This window comes from Limanda limanda, chromosome 1 (assembly GCF_963576545.1).
Source record: "Limanda limanda chromosome 1, fLimLim1.1, whole genome shotgun sequence".
NCBI classification, from domain to species: Eukaryota; Metazoa; Chordata; class Actinopteri; order Pleuronectiformes; family Pleuronectidae; genus Limanda; species Limanda limanda.
Window position 1 is genome coordinate 27,353,210 of NC_083636.1, and position 20,134 is coordinate 27,373,343.

The 20,134-nt window shown below is 40.6% G+C and overlaps 2 protein-coding genes across 2 annotated transcripts; one reads left to right on the plus strand and one right to left on the minus strand.

Annotated features, from left to right (window-relative positions):
- Positions 1-79: 79 nt before the first annotated feature.
- On the minus strand, positions 80-5,496 carry sgtb (small glutamine rich tetratricopeptide repeat co-chaperone beta). Its single transcript, XM_061078879.1, has 11 exons — positions 5,397-5,496; positions 4,953-5,056; positions 4,243-4,318; positions 3,374-3,473; positions 3,042-3,146; positions 2,772-2,910; positions 2,098-2,160; positions 1,663-1,700; positions 1,493-1,576; positions 609-729; positions 80-133 (listed from the first exon to the last, which is right to left on the minus strand). Exons 1-10 carry the CDS (start codon positions 5,494-5,496, stop codon positions 618-620), a joined length of 921 nt encoding a protein of 306 aa, XP_060934862.1. The 3' UTR covers positions 80-133; positions 609-617.
- Positions 5,497-7,384: 1,888 nt separating this feature from the next.
- On the plus strand, positions 7,385-16,788 carry nln (neurolysin (metallopeptidase M3 family)). Its single transcript, XM_061077915.1, has 13 exons — positions 7,385-7,446; positions 8,448-8,698; positions 9,768-9,916; positions 10,381-10,485; positions 11,784-11,886; positions 11,966-12,126; positions 13,182-13,317; positions 14,283-14,649; positions 15,014-15,215; positions 15,321-15,507; positions 15,604-15,732; positions 16,299-16,435; positions 16,532-16,788. Exons 1-13 carry the CDS (start codon positions 7,403-7,405, stop codon positions 16,673-16,675), a joined length of 2,115 nt encoding a protein of 704 aa, XP_060933898.1. The 5' UTR covers positions 7,385-7,402; the 3' UTR covers positions 16,676-16,788.
- Positions 16,789-20,134: the final 3,346 nt, after the last annotated feature.

The window sequence follows — 20,134 nt, forward strand, 5'->3', positions numbered from 1 at the left end:
CCGCCCCACAGAGCCCTCAGTCCCAGTAAAGTGCCTTCAACCCCCATCCTCGTCTCTGCCTTCAGAAATGGGTGTAGAGATTGTAATCGCGCCTTATGGTTGCCCTTCCTTGGGAAAAAAAATAAACATGAGGCTGGAATAGAAGAAAATAATTCATGTTAATATCATTTTGTATTTAACAAATTTTCAGCTCGGATTTAGTTTAAAATATCTGAAATAATGATAATCAATTTTTGGGAAGAGCTTTCCAAGGACACTCTTTACAAAAGATTAAAAGAGCTTAAAAATTATGACAATACACAGTTAATACAAAACATTGTCACTCATTGAAGAGGTGAGTTTTGAGTTACAGTCTCTCTGATGTGTTGTGGGAGAGAGTTCCAGGGGGAAGAGGCAGCTACTGAGAGACCTCTGTCCCCCCCAGGTCTGATGCTTGGCCCTGTATGGAGCATGTATGTGAGGCAGGAAGGAGGCTGGTTGTGGAGGGCTGTGTGGGTGAGGAGTTTTTTTTTTTTTTTTAAATGGATGAGTTGAGGGACTGGGAACCAGTGGAGGAGATGTTGTCACAGGACCAGGTGTTCTGGACGGAGTATAAAAAGGAAAATTACCTGAATGGATCATGAGTGCTCCTCTGCGCTGCCGCTGAAGGAACGACTCCGGATGTGGTTCCTCAGTTGCTCGATCAGCTCCGGGTTCTGCTGCTGGATCTGCTGAGCAAACTGTTGTCCCCTGACACAGAGATGAGATAACTGTGTTAACCTGCTGAATTGCTTCCGGCCACAACAACAGCTCACAGAGAGAGAGAGAGACAGAGACAGAGCAAGATGACATTTAGAGTTTTTCCTGCACAGTATATTCCCACTGAATGTGTGAAAGAACGTGTGACATCTCCGATTTTATCTCCTCACAATTACAGAACAGATAAAACCTGATACTGATACAACCGAAAGCTTCTCATCATGCTGGGTTTCCTGGGATAAAATATTAAGAAGAGTCCCTGTTGTGTGTCTGTTTGGGCATCTCTGCCATAACATAATTAAACAGTAATAACACAAGCTGTTCGAACTCGTCTCCAACCACTTAATGATGTTGAGAAGCTTTGACCACAGTAAAGTGCCACAGTGTGGATGTGCAGGGAAAGGCCATTTTATTTGTAAAGCCCATTTCATTCACATGAGTGAAGTCAAGGTTGTACAGGGACAGAGAGAAAATGAAAAGAAATCGATTCAAATCAAAAATATCCGAAATTAAAGAGCAGAATAAAAGAGGTTAAAAGATATTAGTGTAAAAGAAGGTTACGGTTTTCCGTCTGGATTCAAAAAGGATGTTTTGGTCTATCGTCATTTGTAGGTTTGGGTTGATTGTATGTAGAATCACACATTTTCCAGGGAATAATTGTCAAAACTTTTACATTTTTCTGCCAAAATAAATGGCACCTGTAATAAAACTCATGTGAAAAAGTGATCGTGTATTTTGCGTTGAGTGAACTTACGCTTCGATCAAGCTGGAGATGTCTGACAGTCCCCCCACTCCCGCTGCAGGACCCCTGACTGCGTTTGTCATCATTCCTGACATACTGTCCACACAGAGACACAGTGACAGTGAGTCACATGAAATTTCAGTCTGAGGAGCATGTTTTAAAACTGGACTTCAAACACCTACAGCTGTTGCACTTGCTGGTTCTGCATCACACTTGCCGCCTGTGAAAAGAAACAAAGCTGAAGTTACATGGGTCTTTTCTAAATGTTTTATCGAGACAATTAATTTGCTGACTTTGGGAGAAAAGAGGATCTGGTGCTCTGGACAGCCGTCTGAGTTAAATGTGTCTTGTTGTTGCTCTAAAGCAATAAAACCCTGCTAATAAGTCGGCCTTCTGAATGGTTCTTTTCCACTTCAAAATAAACTATTGATTAACGTCCCTCTCATGGGACTAACTGGGAGGAAAAAATCGAATTTAAACCCGCCAGAGACAAGACAAGCAGAAGACACCTGTCTCCGGGAGAAACTGTAACTTTCCCCGACAGCTCGTAGCCTCTTTTGCTCCTAATACACAGCCAGTTTTATGTACAGTGCTCATATTAGAAATCATGCTCTTACCATGCTAATGAAGGCTGGGTTGTTGATTAAACTCGCCATGTCAAATCCCAATCCAGCAGCTACCTGTGGAACACATTGATGGACAGAAAAGAATAATCACGTTAGATTTTAAATTAGGGCTAACGGGTAAATACAACTTCTTTTACATCTTTTTTTTTGTTTAATACTTATGCTGCAATACAGTGTGGTGACCAATACAAAGACAAACAACAACAACAAACAAAGTAAGTGTGTAGTGTCTGGTTCTGCTCCAGGTTTCTTCCAGTTAGTGAGGGAGCTTTTCTCTCCAGAGAAGTGTTTGCTCATTGTGGGAACTGTTGGTTTTCTGTATACTTTTTAAGGTCTCCACCTAAATATGTAAAGTACCTTGAGAAAATGTATATAATGATTTGACACTATAAATAAAACTGAATAAAATTAAAAACAGAGAGGAAAGAATAAGGATATGGAAAAAGGAAGGAGGTCAAAGATTATTTAATGGCTGTAGGTGTTTGTCTGTGTGAGTGGATGAGCATACGAGTTTTTGTGAGAGGGTATAAAGGTCAGAGGGAGCAGCAAAGTGGGGACAGTATTTGAAGAACCAAAGAAACAAAAGAAGGAAAGAGAAACAGAACTCCAATCCTGTTAGAGGGATTTATTGCTTGGGCACAGACGACGAGTGTGTTTTCACTCACTGGACTGGTTGCTTCTTTCTGCTTCTGCTCTGCGATCTTCAGGTTGGATTTGTACGTGTCATTCTCGGGGTCTAAAACCAAAGCTTTCTTAAAGAAGGTAATGGCCTCGGGGTACTTGCTCATTGCAGTTAGAGCCAACCTGCAGAGACAGAGGAGAGACACAGACCTCTGAACGTTCTGGAGCAGACTATAAGACTATATGGATTATCAGAGCACAACAACTCAATAACACTATCTCTTTTAACAGTAAATTACATTATTATAACTCACCCCATCCGTCCATAAGCTTTGCTGTAGGTCGGATCAATCCCGATGGCTCTCTCGCAGTCACCGGTGGCGTCTGTGTAATTTCCCAGTTTACTGTGAGCTGCAGCCCTGCACAGGACATTATGGTTTCCTTAATCAATTGGTTGGTTTAATTATGTTCGTATGCACCATGGACAAGGACGGGATTCAGTTCACATGCACCATCAGGTCCAGTTAAAGCAGTACATTCCATTAACCTAAAGACATCAGCAACCATACTTCTGTCTCATCTCTGCCTGACTGCTGTACTTTTGACGAACGTGCAAAACAGTGTGAAATGATGCAGATGTAAATACCTGTTGCAGTAGTACACAGCGTTTCTCAGGTCCAGATCGATGGCCTTTGTGTAGCACTCCACCGCACATCTGTAGTTCTCCTCCTTCATGTGATTATTCCCTAAAAATAAAATACTGGATCGTTCACCTCAGGTCAGACACATGTACTTGGACTGCAGTTACACAACATATGAGAAATGGCAAGGATGAGGTTAAGGAGATGGATGCTGTGAGACCAACAACAGTTCAACCTGAGGCAGATTAACAGTTTTCATATGAACTATAAAGAACCTTAGGGCTGCGGCAAAACAACAACGATCATTACTGATTAATCCGATGAGCATTTCCCCAATTAACTTATTGGCTGTTGGTGTATAAACATCACGCTGTCATCAGAAAATAGTGAAAATTCACATATATTTATATATCAAATAACCTTGTTTTGTTCAGCCAAAGAGTCAAATATATCATATTTACAGCCTTAAGCACAATTTAAGACACATCCACATTGGAAAAGTTAGAACCCACATATGTTTTTAGCATTTCAGCTTGAAAAAAAGATCTGAATTTTGTCCGTTAATAAATTGTCGAATTAGTTTCCTTTTCATTTTCTATCAATCAAAGCAATCGATTAATCAGCTATTCGCTCTACCATGGCTGAGCCTGATATCAGTACTGAGAGAGCTTCAGGGCAAAACACATAGAAAACATCAATATTGATATATGATATATGATATAATTAACATGAATAAATAGTGTGGTACATTTAGTTCTGCAGGGATCTACTCTTGTGCGACTGTCCCTTCCTCTGTTCACTAAACACTCAAGTGCATAAACCCATTAGAGATGAAAAGATTATTTACCAGAATGTAAGTGAGTTGCAATGTTACCTTCATTCTTTAGCTGCTCCGCTTGCTCTATGTTCTCTGGAGAAGGGGACGTCTCTGGGATGGTGATGTTGTCGTTCTGAGTACAAACAGAAAAAACTGTGCAATCACTGATGTGGAATGTACCCTGAATGAACACTTTATATATATAGTGGATGCTTTGACTTGCTGGCAGGAAAACAACAGATATACTGTAACTGATGACGTCAACATTAAGGTGAAAGAAGATGAGTATTATTTTTAAGTCAAATTGTCTGCCATCATGAATATGTACAGCGTTGACTGTAGATAACGTGACATATACATATCTCCTTGATGATGTAAAAGCTGAACTAGGTCAGGTACTGTATATACACCATATGCATAAAAAAAAAAAACCAGTATGCTCAGGAGCCATTTCATAAATTCTAAAAGCAGATTTTTCTATTTGGGAAAAGTCTTTGTGCACTAAATTCAAAATGGATCATTTTAGACTGAATAAGATCGAATCAGCCATGCGGTCATGGGTGATCTCCTGTTTGTCATTTTATTCTATTTCATAATTATATCACAGTTATCTGTTTGTGAGTCATGCATTGTTTTTTAGTCTTGTGCTGTTTTGTGTGTATTTTTTAAAGTGCCATTTAAGGACAGGCATCGTAAATACAGTGAACACAAGAAAGTGCTTCCCTCTCATGGTGAGGCGGTGGTGCAGTGTGCTGTGCAGAACCCACCTTGAGCAGGGAGTTGAGGAATATCTCTGTCAGCGGCTGAGGCACTGCGAGGTGACAGTCACTGGAGCTGATCTTGAAGGTGGTCTCCAAACACTGGATCGCAACTGTAAAGGAGGATCAGTGACATACGACAGCATCCTTTTAATGAGATCAACGACAGCACATTAATGATTAAATAACAGCTGAACAACTGGTCCCAGCATTGTATTGTGATGGTGATAAAGACGTTTGAAGGGTCTTGTCCATCACACCCTCACCACCACACACACACTGCACATCCTGCTCTGATTTCTGAACTTAATGATTCTCTCTGAAGATGAAACCTTGTTTATTCTCTGTACATTGGGATAGTGAACTGAGAACATACATTCAGCTCATTATGAAGTGGACAGGACCAGAGCAGTGTCCTGTGTACTTTGAAAGTGATACAGCAGGTGGACCTACCTTCCAGGCTCTCCTGCTCATCCGAATTCAAAGCTCCGCGATGTGTTTGATCTCGTAGGAACTGCACAATAGAGAACGCCAGGCGCTTCTCCACGGCCATTTTTACCTGGAAACTGCTGGGAACAGGAGGTTGTTGGAGTGAAACCGGAAGCACCCACACAACAATACAGTTTTTCAATGATGTGTCTGTGTTCACATTATAAATAACATTATACAGATAACGTAAGTCTTTCTTTCTTCATTCACTACAAAGTATTTGTCTATGGCATAAACATTCATGACTTAATAAACAGATATTAAGTCTTGTACCTTTTCAAACTTTGGCACAAACCATGTATTTGTGTCCGACTACATTACTCATTCAGAAGCTGATGAAGAACATATATTTTTGCTGTCTTTAATTTATGCAATTAATCATCATGAATCATGTCTGTGTGCATTAATAAAGCTGGTTTTTCAAAGTGTCATCCATTGACACAATTTACATAATATTTGTTTACATTGAGGTTTAAATGATTTGTTTAAGTTTGTCACATCTCATTTAAGTTTCAAGTTTTGTTTTTATGCCATTCAAGACATATCTGTGCGATAATCATGTGTGAAATCTGGGTGCAATCTGTCCCGGAGTTAAAATGATTTAAACATAATAAAAACACATAGGATTGATAAATATTGGTTTAAAGGGGTAATAGAAATATAACATAGTGGGGTATATTATGATTATTCAGGGCTGGGTTATAAACTGCCCACTTGTCCACATGATTCTAAGATTATATCAATTGGTTGTCTGTCATTCATTTAACTGTTTAGGAATTTGAACCATTAGTGTCTGACATCTTTTAAGACAAACCCTGCAGTTTATCATATCTGTTGGTCCCTTCCTGTAGAGGGTTCCCTTTGTTCACATGGTGCATACCCCCTAATAAAGTAGGTTATCATTTTCTCTCCCATGCTAATGCAGCCTCTCAAACGTAAATGCTATAAACGATGCCGGGTGCGCATTTGGCTGGTTTCCAGGGTAACGTAAAGGAGGATGAAAAGAAAGAAAGGCTTCTTGTTTATAATAAAACGAGCTCCCTCTAAGACAGGCTGCGGATCCATGTCAGTCCCATGTTGTGCAGGAGGGTTTAAGAAGAGAGCCCAGCACGCTGAGGGTAATTTGTCCCTTTGGGGAAATCATTTGCAGACACAAACATCGCCTCATATTCCCCTCAGGTGCTGAAGCCATGCGTTGTTATGTTCCTCTGCTACAACCCCCCCAATTCTCCATGAGTGTGTGTTGACACACGTACACATGCACGTATGCAGGAGCTGTGATGTAATACCACAATGGGGGGCGAGTTGTGCTTGTAGTCATCACACAGGCTCCATATACACGTTTGATTCATATTTCCAGCTCTTTGGATGCACTGGCATGGGTGCAGCCTGTCTGTCTATACTGATGACACGGCTCGGCTCGGCTCGGCTCGACTGTGCACGGCTGGTGTGAGGCTGTCTGCAGACACAATCGCAGCCCTTCTGTCAAAACAACGCGAGGAGAGGTACCACAAATAGGGGAAGGGAGGGGGGGGGGGCAGCTTCCTGCAAACACTGATGGCACATTTATAAACAACAATCTGGCAACGGATGCTAATCAACGTGTGTGCGCCCCCCCCCCTCCCCATCACCATCAGCACCATCAGCACCACTAAGCATCCTCCACCCCCGCCCACCTACCTGAGGTCTTATCCAGCTTTCGGCTTCTGCTACCGCGTCATGTGGACTTTGTGTCGGATGGATCGTGTCCTCCTCCTCCTCCTCCTCCTCCTCCTGTACGTCCTCCGCTGCGTCATCTGCGCCTGCGCGTTGACAACGGAAACAAGAGGCATGTCCCATATGCAGGAGAGACAGAGAGAGAGAGAGAGAGGCAGGAAAGACCTCAGCTTCCTGTGGCATTGACCTACTGAGTACAGTAAGAAGACGGGAGAGTGTGTTTGTTGCACAGGGAAACGCATGACACCGCGTGCATGTGTGCGTTACGAGTTGCGGTGAGCAGAACGCTCTGCTGCAGGTACGCGCTTCATTTTACCGCACACATTCTCCAGACAGCCGCCGCTGCTTAGTCTGCTGGTTGTAATGTTACACAACTCTACATGTGTAACTGCTGCTGCTGCTGCTGGTGTGTGTGTATGCGTGCGTGTATGCGCGTGTGTGCTTGCGTGCGTGCGTGTGTGCGTGCGTGTGTGTGTGTGTGTGTGTTGTCCATGCATTACTAATGTTGTAGGGACCTTAATCTGTTTACATGGTCACATCAAGGGGGACTTGTATTCCTTATAGGGACAAAAAGCAAGTGTCAACAATGTCAATCATGACATTTAAATAGAATAAGGTCATGGGGGGTTCAATTTCGATTAAGGTTTTGGTTAGGTTAAGGTTAGATTAATTATATGGTTAGGTTAAGATTAGTTTAGGTTTAGGGTTAGGTTAAGGTTTAGGTTAGGTTATGTTATGTTAAGGTTAAAGTTAGGGTGAAGTTAAGTTAGATTAACGTAAAGGTCAGGTTACGGATATGGTTAGGTTAAGATTAGGTTAAAGTTTAGGTTCAGGCTAGATTAAGGTTAGGGTTAGGCAAGAAGTGATTATGGTTAAGGTTAAAGTAAGTCTTTGCGTGTGTGTGTGTCTGTGTGTCTGTATGAGTGCGTGTGTGTTTTATTGACACGCAGTCCTGATATTAAAGTGACAATCGGGGAATAACTCTTCATTCCTGTGCCACAGCTGCTTCACGCACTATGCCACCAGCGCCAGCACGATTTCATGGTCTTGTTTTGAATGGCTTCCGTTATTGCAATGTCGTGAAACCCGACACACCGAGTGTGGACGAGGGGAAAAGGTCACAGCTTGCACTAGAAACATGCCGAGCACATTCAAGTGGGGGCTTGAAAGAGAAGAAGAATTTATTGCCATATCTTCGTACCACCTGCTGTGATCCCCTGCGCACTCTCAATAGGATATTCCATAGGTGTATAGCTCTGGAACTAATGTGGAATTTATGATGGTTATTGTTTCTTACAGCCTGTCGAAACATCACCTGAGGATGACCATCCAGAATGTGTGTGTGGTGGCTGCCAGAGACTGCTCTCAGACTGGGAACCAGCAAAACACACTGCGATGGGACCTGTCTCCAGAAGAGATCAGGGCCACGACAGACAACTTGATCAACAGAGTGAAGAAGGCCTATGATGACATTGGGTCCCTGAGCACAGTAGAGGTCACTGTTGAAAACACCCTGAAAGCCCTGGCTAATGTCAAACTGGATTATGCATGTAAGTATCAACATGACAAGTCGGGTAATAATCAGAATTATTTTCATGTCCTTTTTGAATCCCACAAAGGAAAAAGTGTCATTAGATCGTATACTTCCGCAAAGGCCGAACAGTCCCTTTAACTTCAATCGACTGCTCCAAAGTGCACACAGTCATAAATATCAGTCTCCTTAACATGTCTGATTATTATCATCAAGATCTATAATTTAATCCCTGGGAAATTGGTGGAAATGTCAACAATTTAAAATCTGCCCCAATAGGTTCTTTCCTGACCTATACCACATCCTTCCACCTATTTCCATGGAAATCCATCCAGTAGTTTTTGCATAATCTTGCTCAAACCAAATAAACCAACACAGAAAGAGACGGGGGTGAAAACATAACCTATTTTGCCGAGGTAATGAGCTGTTACTTTTTGAAGGGTCATCACTCTAGTTTATTTTAAGTCGACCCCATATACTGTATCTTCTTGGTGCTGTAAATACTCGGTAGTGGGGACCCCTAGGATGAGGTTGACCAGAGCTCAAAAGAAAATGTAAAAACATTTAGAAATTCTATATTTCTGCCAAAACTGTTACAGAAAAATGAAATCATATTTAGTTACATTTAAAATAAAATCGTGAAAATAAAAATGTCATGCCTTTTTTTTTTTTTTTTTATACATGGGTGATGCAGATTATATTTTACTATCTCACATCGATATCCTTCAGCCACATCCAGGGGTAATACATCTTATTATACATTTATTTGTTTATTTAATTTAAAGATGGCTGATAAGTTTGGGAACCCCTGATCTCAGTATACCATTCTTTTAATTAGAAAATTAAACTATATTTATGTGACATAACTGTTTTTACTGGGAGTACCACAGAGGGAGTAGGAAATCAGAACGATAGACCGTTTTTTGGGGTTTATTTTGTAACATTTGTTGACAAGTACATTTAGATGAACACCAGCCTATGTTTTTATGGCTATGGGTTAGGGTTAGACACCATTTAAACAGTCTTTAAATGGTGTACAAACCACAGTTAACATCACTGTGTCCTCTGCGTATGTTCTGTGTCCTCAGCGTCCCGCCATGTTCTCGACTTCCCTCAGTACATCTGTCCTTCCAAAGAGGTTCGCTCAGCGAGCACAGAGGCCGACAAAAAGCTGTCTGAGTTTGATGTGGAGATCAGTATGAGGGAGGACGTGTTCGAGCGGATTACGGCCTTGCAGGTACACCTCATGTCACATCCACCCAAACGCCTGGGTGTTTGGGTGGAACCTGCTTATAAAACCTGCTTTAATTAGGTCACTGGCTCATGAAGTTAGTAGATGAGGTGTTAACGTTACCCATAAAATATGACGTCTAATTTGGGAAGATTTACTGTATTTATCACAGTATCCAGCCTGTAATAGATTATTTTCACATTTAATGTCAGCCAGAGGGCAACAGATGATAGATGTGTGAGTGCCGAGTTATTTTAGATTAATATCAATGATACTGTTGCCTCAGTTGACCCCAGCACTGCTCCTGTTTTAGTCTGGGAGGGAAATTCAATCTGATTTAATCAGCTGTAGCTGATGACATGTTTATTCCATGCAGGCCGCATTGGCTGACATATTTATAGCGGCTTAAAATGCTCGGAATTCTGCTTATATGACGTTGGTGTTTGTCTAATGTGACAATGTTTTGACAGAGAAAGTTCCAAGACGACGTTTCACCCGAGGAAAAGAGGTTCATAGACAGACTTGTTACATTAGGCAAGAGAAGAGGATTGCACCTGTCTAAGGACATTCAAGAGGTAATGTGAGATGTTTGTATAGAAATGAAGGGGTTGTTACCACTGTCGGTTCTCAGTAAGAGGGTTCCTGGTTTGAATCCGGGTCCGGCTGGGTCTTTCTGTGTAGAGTATTCCATTCTCCCTGTTTTTATGTGGGTTTCCTCCAAGTACTCTGGCTCCCTCCTTCAGTCCAAACACATGCGGATTCACTCCTCATTTCCCAATTGCCAATTCCTCATGTCACAAGGATATAATGTGAATCATGTCTTCCTTTCAAAACAAATTTTAAATTTCCTAACTGTTCCTCCCGTTTGAGGAATTGAAACAAAACAGTCTCCTGCTCCAGGCCACTTCCCTCCCTCCCCTCGAGATCACTCTTTCATTTCTAAATCATCCGTTGGTTTGAATGTGACTGTGAATAGTTGTTGGTCTATAGATTGGCCCTGTGATACACTGGTTACCGGGCCAGGGTGTACCCCGTCTACTGCCCAGGGTCAGCTGGGACTGGCTCCAGCACCTCAGACCCTTAAAGGATAAGCAGTATGGATGGATGGATGGATGGATAGATGGATGGACAAACATCATATTGATTATAACAAGAGATCTAAGAGTTTGATTCTATGTATTTGTTAAATGAATACAGTCCCCATTCTCATCCTGCCTGTTTGTAATGGGCTGTTTGCTTAGCCTGCGGTGATGCTGGTTGCAGATTTCTATCTGAATCTGTTATAGTGACCTGAGGTTATTCAGCCATGGCAAGTAAAGACCGGCTGCAGGACTCAGTCGACAGAACCCTGAAGCTGCTCCACCACTGCTGCACAAAGAGCTGTTTATTCAAAGTTCAGTGACCCTCCACTCAGTCTGCAGAGCCACCAACTGGGGAATCAGCTGTTGTTGCTTTTGTCGTGAACAACAACATCACGTTGATGAGTCTCAGGCACCGCTGCTGCAGAGCGCCGGTTGCTTGGCTATTCAATGTTTATTGATATTGAAGGTGTCATGTGTCCAAATCGCAACAAACTCAACACTGCACCTCTCTGGGCCTGTAACAATTCACCCGCCAAGTGAACGGCTCTCTAGATATATGAAACACAAACAGGCCGAGAGTTTTCAGGAATTAGAATAGAGATAAATCCTTTCTTGTGCATTATAAGACAACCAATGAGGTGATTGCAGGTGCTAGTGTTGTATTTTGAAGTTCAATCGTGACCTACTGTTGTTCATAACTTCTGCTCATTATTTCTGAACAATCATCAAACTAAAAATCCAATGTTACTTCCCCTGACTTGGCTTTCTTTTTTCTTTGCTTCTCTCTCAAGGAAATAAAAAGAATATCTAAGCGCATCAGTGAACTCTCCATAGAATTTAACCAGAATCTGAATGAGGACAACACTTTTCTCGTCTTTTCTGATCGGGAGCTAGGTAAGCTTACAAGACGTTATCCCATGTATGAATAGGATTTAACTCGTTCTCACTTATGGTGCTGTCCTCTGCTTTCAAGGTGGACTTGCTGATAGTTATCTCAACGGACTGGAAAAAACAGCGAATGGGAAGTACAAGGTGACACTTGAATATCCTCATTACTTCCCCCTGATGAAGAGGTGTTACAACCCTGAGACCAGGAGGAAGATGGAAACAGCATTTCACAGCAGGTGTAAAGAGGTAACTGGAGGCTGATCATCAATCTGAGTATCCTACATGGTCACCTTTTCTCCCACAGCAGATCCTGTCCTGGAGAAAGTGTTACTTGTGTCTATGATTAAAGTTGTAATCCTGATGATGAATTTTCCACAATGTTTATGTGCATTTAATTGTTTACATCCAGTGATTACAGGGTGCAAGTGAGAGGAATTTTGAGAAAAAGATCTATGTGTGTATCTAGGAGGACAACTTCCTATTCACGATCCTAAAGTCATAGTAGACCTGAATTTATATACTGCAACAAACACATAACCTACTTCTGCTTCTTCACATCATAGACTATAAATGAAGACAGACAACATCCTCTCTCTATCCAGAATTTTTTTATATATCCTTTAGAAATAGGCTTTGACAGACAAAGCAGACACAATATACTCTGGGGTAATTGCACGAATGCATACACAGTGATAAAACAAAAAACTGTAAAGACTGTAAAAAATGGACTTTTGATTCATGCCAGGGGAAGGGAGTTACAGTAGTTGAGTCTTAAGAGTATGATTGCATGACTAACTTTTTTCAGGTCAGAGAGTGAGAGTGTATATTGTGCAAATTTGGAGCATTGGTAGGACTTGGGGGTTGGAGCCGCAATCACAGGTCACTCTCAGCTATCAATCGTGACATCATGTCCTCCATCTTTATATACAAGCTGTGCTTCACATTTAAAGTCTTCAATAGGCACATTATTATTGTGACAGGAAACCTGATGTATTAGTTCCAGAAATGTATGTTGACAGTAGCCATTCAGGAAAAGATTGGCGCAATTAAGAGTCTTAAATATTATTGTTAATAATGGTAGAAAATAAATGATTTGGCTGCATTATAAACTGATACGTCACTTACTCTTCTCTGCTCTATTTCTACCAAATAATGTACAGAAGAAGTATTAAATTCCCCAATTCTAGACATTGTTGTTTTATTTCTGCTGAAACCACCACTGACCACAGGTGTCGCCAAATCACCCAGTACTGAAACTCCAATAAGATATTTAGTAATTTAATTTATTTATTTTTTTTCAGGTGAACACGGCAATCCTGGAACAGTTGATACAGCTGAGGGCAAAGGTCGCAGACTTACTTGGCTACAGCAGCCATGCTAACTACGTGCTGGAAATGAACATGGCCAAGAATGCAGGCAATGTGTCTGACTTTCTAGGTATGTCTGCTCTGACACTGTCAGGCACGTGCACAGAAATACTCAAGTCTCAGGCCATCTGCAAAGCTGCTGGTTTGCTGTAGATAAAAACTGGACAGATGGATGGGAGAGTAGTCAGGCTCAACTAGAGAAGAGAAATATGACACGTGAAATATGTCTCTGGCAATTTAATGGATCGCATGTTGCACAACATGCCTCTTGTATGTAATGTAATACACGGTAATTTATGGCTGTTGAAAGTAGTGGTGATTCACACAGACAAGTGGAGGGGATTCGATCTGTGTGGCCAGTTTCTGGTTTTAGTGCAAAACTGCAATAGGGTGTGTAGTATAAGGGATATACAGTATGTAACAGTACTAAAAAGATGTATGCAGTATAATTGTGTGATAATTGTTTTGTCTAGACAAAAAATCCTCCTGAAGTTGTTAGAGATTTCATAAATAAAAAAAATAATAGAATGTATTGCTATAGTACCTTTAACGATGCTCAAAGACACCTTACATAGGTCATAGAGGCAGAGAAGCATGTCAAAGCAAGTTAAAGGTCCAGGATTTTGGACAGAATCTTTATTTTTGAAATTTTTTACATTGAAAAATTAAAGTGAAAATAAAATTTTCATTACAAAATAATTCAGTGCTTTAAATTCAAAGGCTTTTAAAGGTAAAAAAAAAAAAAAAGGTGAGACTTATACTACAGCTACGAATACTTCCATAGCCACCATTCTACTGACACAGCATGTTCAACAAAAACCTTGGTTAGTGGCTGTTTCCTGACCCCATGTTATCTGTGGCTGAGGGGGAGCTACTATAGTTTCTCCTACATGAGCTAAAAAGGAAGCTAGTGAGGGCTGCAGTCTAACCTTTAATCACTAGATGGCACTATATTTCACACACTGAACCCTATGTATTCTTCTATGATCTGTTGTAACTTATTGAACTGGTTGTTCTTTTTTTCCTGCTTTACAGACACATTCTATGAGACACTGAAGCCCATAGGTATCAAGGAGAGGAAATATATTCTTGCACTAAAAAAAAGGGAGTGCCTGATGAAGGGCTACAATTTTGACGGACAGATCAACGCCTGGGACATGCCCTACTACATGAACCAAGTGGAACAGGGCAAGTTTGCGGTGAACAAGGACAAACTGATCGAGTACTTCCCGCTCGACGTGGTGACAGAGGGACTGTTTGGTATTTACCAGGAGCTGCTGGGGCTCAAGTTCACTGAGGTGGAACGTGCTCATGTGTGGCACGAAGATATCAAACTTTATTCAGCCCACGACAAGGAGACGGGGGAGGAGATCGGCCAGTTCTACCTGGACCTGCACCCGAGGTAGAGAATACGCACATCTTCACCCAGGCTGTATACATATACCAAGTGTTAATATTAAGAGTAGGCAAAATATCCATGATCTGTAAAGAAAGATCACTCCATTAATAATAAAAAAAATGAATTAAAGAAATTTTTATCATTATTCAGATCCGCACCAAATCTGAATAATCTGTCTATATATATTTGTACGCTACTCTTGTCTATTTTTGTATCAATAAGATTTCTTGAGAAATTAAAAAAATTGTGGGGTGATAATGAGATTTAAGCATTCAGTGTCTAGAGCTCTTGATCTTTGTAATGTCATCATTGTTCATGTCCAGATTGCATCCTCACTGTGTGACACTGCGACCTTAACTTCCACCAGGGGGGGGAAGTTTGGCCATGCAGCGTGCTTTGGGCTCCAGCCTGGCTGCAGAGGACCAGATGGAAAACGTAGGCTCCCGGTTGCAGCTATGGTGGCCAACTTTACCAAACCAAGAGAAGGCTGGCCTTCCCTCCTCCAGCACCACGAAGTGGAGACTTATTTCCACGAGTTTGGTCATGTGATGCACGAGCTCTGCTCCAAGGTAGACCACTAACTGTATATCAACAGCTCCATTATAGCAGTGAGCTGTGTGTTGTGTTTTTAATTAGAATGTGAGGGCCTGAACTTCTCTGGTTGCGTGTGTCAGACAACTTTTGCAGAGTTCAGTGGAACCCTGGTGGAGACAGACTTTGTGGAAGTTCCCTCGCAGATGCTGGAGAACTGGGTTTGGGAGAAGGAGCCCCTGAAAAGGATGTCTTGCCACTACAAGGACGGCAGCGCCATTCCAGACAACCTGCTGGACAAACTGATCGCCTCCAGAGTGGCCAACACGGGTCCGACACCTAACTCTCTCACATCTGTGCACGTATCAAATCTGGTCACGTGCTGACATGTTGAACATACTCACATAGAGTGTTTCTCCCCCTCAGGTCTGATGAACCTGCGTCAGGTGGTCCTCAGTAAAGTGGACCAGTTGCTACACACCAGCCCTTGTGCAGATACAGCGGAGGTGTTTGCAAAGCACTGCCAGGAGATCTTGGGTGTTCCTGCTACACCAGGTCAGTGGTTACATTAAAGTCAGCAGCATGCAAAGGGGTTAATGACAGACATTCATATTTTTATGTTCAAAATGTTACATTTATTCTATAAATTTGATTTAGTCAAATATACAATTTCAGTACATTCAAATAATAATATTCTTTAATTTTCTTGGGCTTCTTTAACATGTGGGGGTGGTGCAACTCTCCCAACCAATGGGAATACTAAGAAAACTATTAATAATAGTACTTTTAATGCAGTTAACACTAAAACCTATATTGAGTCCTGCAGCCGGTCTTTACACCTATATTGAGTATAGACCTTTTTTTTAAATACCTTTTAGATTTGTTATTGACCCAAAGGTCATGCATGTATAGGATATACATTCATGAACATTTCTTTTCCCTCCTATGAGAAGGAATAAATAATTATTAATGGATTATTAATTTAAAATGCAAGACCCCGTTGTGGACAGGCAGCCTTTGAGTTTCTTATCCTGTATGAATCCCAGAGCTTTTTGAAATATATGTTAATAATTTGGAACCTTGACGCGTTTATTATGATGACAAAGACATGTTCTCTGCAGGCACCAACATGACGGCCAGTTTCAGCCACTTGGCTGGAGGATATGACGGTCAGTACTACAGCTATCTGTGGAGTGAAGTCTACTCCATGGACATTTTCTTTAGTCGTTTCAAAAAGGAAGGCATTCTTAATCCAAAGGTTGGTTTCATAGATTATCTTTATATGTTTGATTGTAAATATTTCTCTTGTTTCTGTGTAAAATGTCTTTACGAGCACGTCTGTGCCTAAACACAGGTTGGAACAGAGTACAGGAGGGTGATCCTGGAGGTCGGTGGCTCTGTGGATGGAATGGACATGCTGGAAACCTACCTGGGACGAGCACCGTGCCAGGACGCTTTTTTTCAATGCAAAGGACTGATTAGGTCACGGGAAAAATAAACACTGTAGTTTGATGTAGTCTTTTAAGAGCATTTTTGAAAATTAAAGCAGTTTATATTTCTAATTTGATGAAAATCCATGTTTTGTACTTGAGGTTTCTGCTTCTCAGGTGTGACGATTTGATGCTTTTCTGAGTTTTATAATGTTCAGTGGGTTTTGGACTGTTGGTTTGACAATAAAAGATGTAAAGTTGCAACCCCGGCCTCTTGTAAGTTGTGATAGTTTTTTTCATTATGTTCTGACAAATATATAAAATAAAAAAATACATTGAAAACTAGGCCTACGTTGTAGACCTGGCGGGGCCGAGCACCCGCACGCTGAAGCCTGTTGCGGTCGGTGGAGAGAGCGATCCATGACCAAGTGCACGTCTCCGCGTTGCATGCGTTTTGCGCACTGCAGCAAGGATTGACATCGCGTGATGGACGCAGGAAGTGAAGCATTTATCCTTGCCTAATTGCTCATTACAGTCCATGTTATCAATTGCACAACACACTGTGAAAATTTTATGTAAATCGAATGATACTTGTAAAACAAACATTACTTCCTGTTGCCAGTAGGTCGCCTCATCACTATTATTAGGCACAGACATGTGGATCAGTTCAACTAGGCTCTCTGATGTAGCGTGAGCAATTTTGTGCTGGACAATGTTACCTCAACTTAATTTTCACACTGATCAGTAGGTGGCGCTATGACCCTGAAACTAATATTTATATATGGAGCTGTTCAGATCAGGATTGTGATCATAGGTCAGTAGTAGTTTGGAGCCGGTTGGATAAGGCAGAGTGGAATAACAAAGTACTTCCTGTTTCATGGCCAATCAGTAGGTTGCACTATGACCTTGAGGACATATTGACACATGGAGCTGTTCAGACTTGGACTGCTATCAGGAGACAGAAGTTTGGTAGTGATAGGACAATGCAGAGTGGAGTTATGACAACATCATGTCCCTTGGCAAAGGACTATCCTTCGCCGCACATCAATGTTTACACGTTTTGAGGAAATGTCACAATTCTGACCATGATCCAATGACTTGACTGAGCTCTTTTGAGCTGTATATTGTAAAGCAGCCAGGAGCAGTTCATCAAAGTATAAAACATCTCACTTCCTGTAGCCAGCAGGTGGCGCTGTGATTTTAAGTCATGTTTTCTGTGTAGATGTCATCTAACCGGGACTCGTCTTACTAGTGATGGGAAGTTCGGATCATTTTACCGACTCGGTTCTTTGAATCTCGTTCAGTAAAATGAACAAATCTTTTTTCGAGTAGCAAAGTGTTGATTGTTCATGGTTCTGTACTTTTGGATGTGAGGAAGTTTTTCACTCCAAATACTTGAAATGTTATTTTCTGAGATTGAGCTTCTATCCTACAAAATGTTCCAGTAAAACATAGTTAGAAGATGACCAGTGGTCCTTCCACTACAACGTTCAGTGCAAGAGTGAGTGAGAAGACTGAGGGCTCCTCTTTTTATAGGCTTCCTCTCACAGACTCCTCCTCCTTGACTATTCCACTGTGATCCTATAATTCTATAACTGAATAAAAATAAAAAATGATTTATATATATAATAATTCATGATTCTGTGTATCTATGAATATATTATATTTTATTGGACTTCAGTAATATATTTATTTATTGATATTGCATTTTAAATAAAATTGTGTTTGTGACTTTAATCAAATCAAGCCAGGCGCAGGGCGTATTGTCGGTCGTGGTGGAGGAGGTGGAGTTAACACCGGATGGGAGTGAGTTGTGGAATTCATGAAGCCCAGAGTTTGAAAGGAAGACAAACAGAAAAATGATTAATTTACTGCGATGCGTAATTGAGATTAAAGTAGATTATATAAATTTATAATTAAAAGAAACAAACAAAATAATCGAATCAAAACATACATACCCTCTTTTGGTATTCAACAATTTCATAAAACTTTTGAGGTGTGGTCGGCCAAATCAGTGGACATTAAAAATAAAAGGTTAAACAAGTTGAATTTCAATGAGCAGCAGATATGACAGTGTTTGAGTATTTGAGTTCAAACCATTTTCCAAAATTCATTGACTGCTCCATAACACGATAATTCAGAAGCTTTGACGTCAAACTGTCCTGTGATAAAACAGGAGTCACATACAAAATACAAATGTGTGAGAGATTAGATTCAATCAAACGTCTCAGAGTTGACAGCTGAAACAATTCAAAACAATTTAAAAGTTATTCTGCCACAATTTCTTTCATGATGAAATAAAAACAATAATTGGAGCTTAACATCACCTATCAAATTAAGAGCCTTAGCTGACAGATAACTGGTGAAACAAAACAACAAAATAAAAACCTTCTTTCCAGAGTTTGAAAGTTAAAGGGTCCAAAATAAATTGAAATCTAATTAAAGATATGACATTCTATAAACTGTGTAAACAGAGGGGCTTGTATTATGGCTTGTGCTTTTCATTTAAGATGAAACACGCTATGAGTTAATAAGTGTATTTGACCTCTGACCTTTAACTGGATTTTAATTTATTCGTCTTCCCAATGGTGAAACATATTTATTTTAGGACTCTCCAGAGTTACATGGGGTTGAATCCAATTTCTAGTTTAAATTCCAACTGTAAATAGATTTGACATGTCTTGACTATTGAATTCTTAATGGATGATTTGAATATGGAATTAAAGCAACTACAGGTGAAAACAAAGAAATATCTAATTCTAGGCAGCACAAATTTAGTTTAAAGTTAAGTTAGAATTTCTCATCCTAATATGATTGATTCAGCTCATAACTGTACTTAGAGATGGGCTTTAAAAAGACACCTTAATGTGATTTTGTTAATCACTCATCCTTGAATTTATATTAAAAATCAAATTAATAACTTGTGAAGTATTAAACTGGTGTCTACTATTATCCCTCCTGTGTCAGGTAATAAATAAAATAAGATATTAAATGATTTCTCCTTTCCTCTAATAGATAAGATATATTTTGGAAATATCTGAAAGAACAACTTTGTGCCAAAAAGTGTAATTTTAACAATTCCTTCTGGAATTCTTTACTTCTGAATGAAGCAATATTAAAAACAAACAAACAAACAAATAAACAAACACCATAGAAACAAACAACCAAGCCTCTTTGTGATCTTAACGTCAGTTGTAAGCTGTAAGGCTTCTGGCCCTCCCCCTTTTCATCCTCTGCTGTGCAAGTCTTAATCTTTCTTTGGCAAGTCCTAAACACATTTATCCCTCCCACCCTTACATACAACATTTATCAGATGGCAATCGCATATAACACCCACTAGTTTAGGAAAAAGTCGTTTTCCAGTCAGTTTGTCGCTCCGTCAGTTTTTTCTGTGTCTTCAGTCAGCCAGCTGACCTTGAGACATTTCTCTCATTTCCACACACACAAACACTCCTACTCCCACACACACTGGGAGTTATCTCCCTGCACACAAGCACACGAACATTCACAGCCCAAGCGCACTCTCT

Bases quoted from the DNA above. Each gene is read 5' to 3' on its own strand.
- sgtb (XM_061078879.1), bottom strand. From the start codon at position 5,496: ATGGCCGTGGAGAAGCGCCTGGCGTTCTCTATTGTGCAGTTCCTACGA. The intron at 3,147-3,373 runs GTATTTACATCT...TGTCCTGTGCAG, and splicing joins GCTGTGTACTACTGCAACAG to GGCTGCAGCTCACAGTAAAC. The intron at 2,911-3,041 runs GTGAGTTATAAT...CTGTCTCTGCAG, and splicing joins AAAGCTTATGGACGGATGGG to GTTGGCTCTAACTGCAATGA.
- nln (XM_061077915.1), top strand. From the start codon at position 7,403: ATGTGTGCGTTACGAGTTGCGGTGAGCAGAACGCTCTGCTGCAG. The intron at 9,917-10,380 runs GTACACCTCATG...ATGTTTTGACAG, and splicing joins AGCGGATTACGGCCTTGCAG to AGAAAGTTCCAAGACGACGT. The intron at 12,127-13,181 runs GTAACTGGAGGC...ATTTTTTTTCAG, and splicing joins TTCACAGCAGGTGTAAAGAG to GTGAACACGGCAATCCTGGA.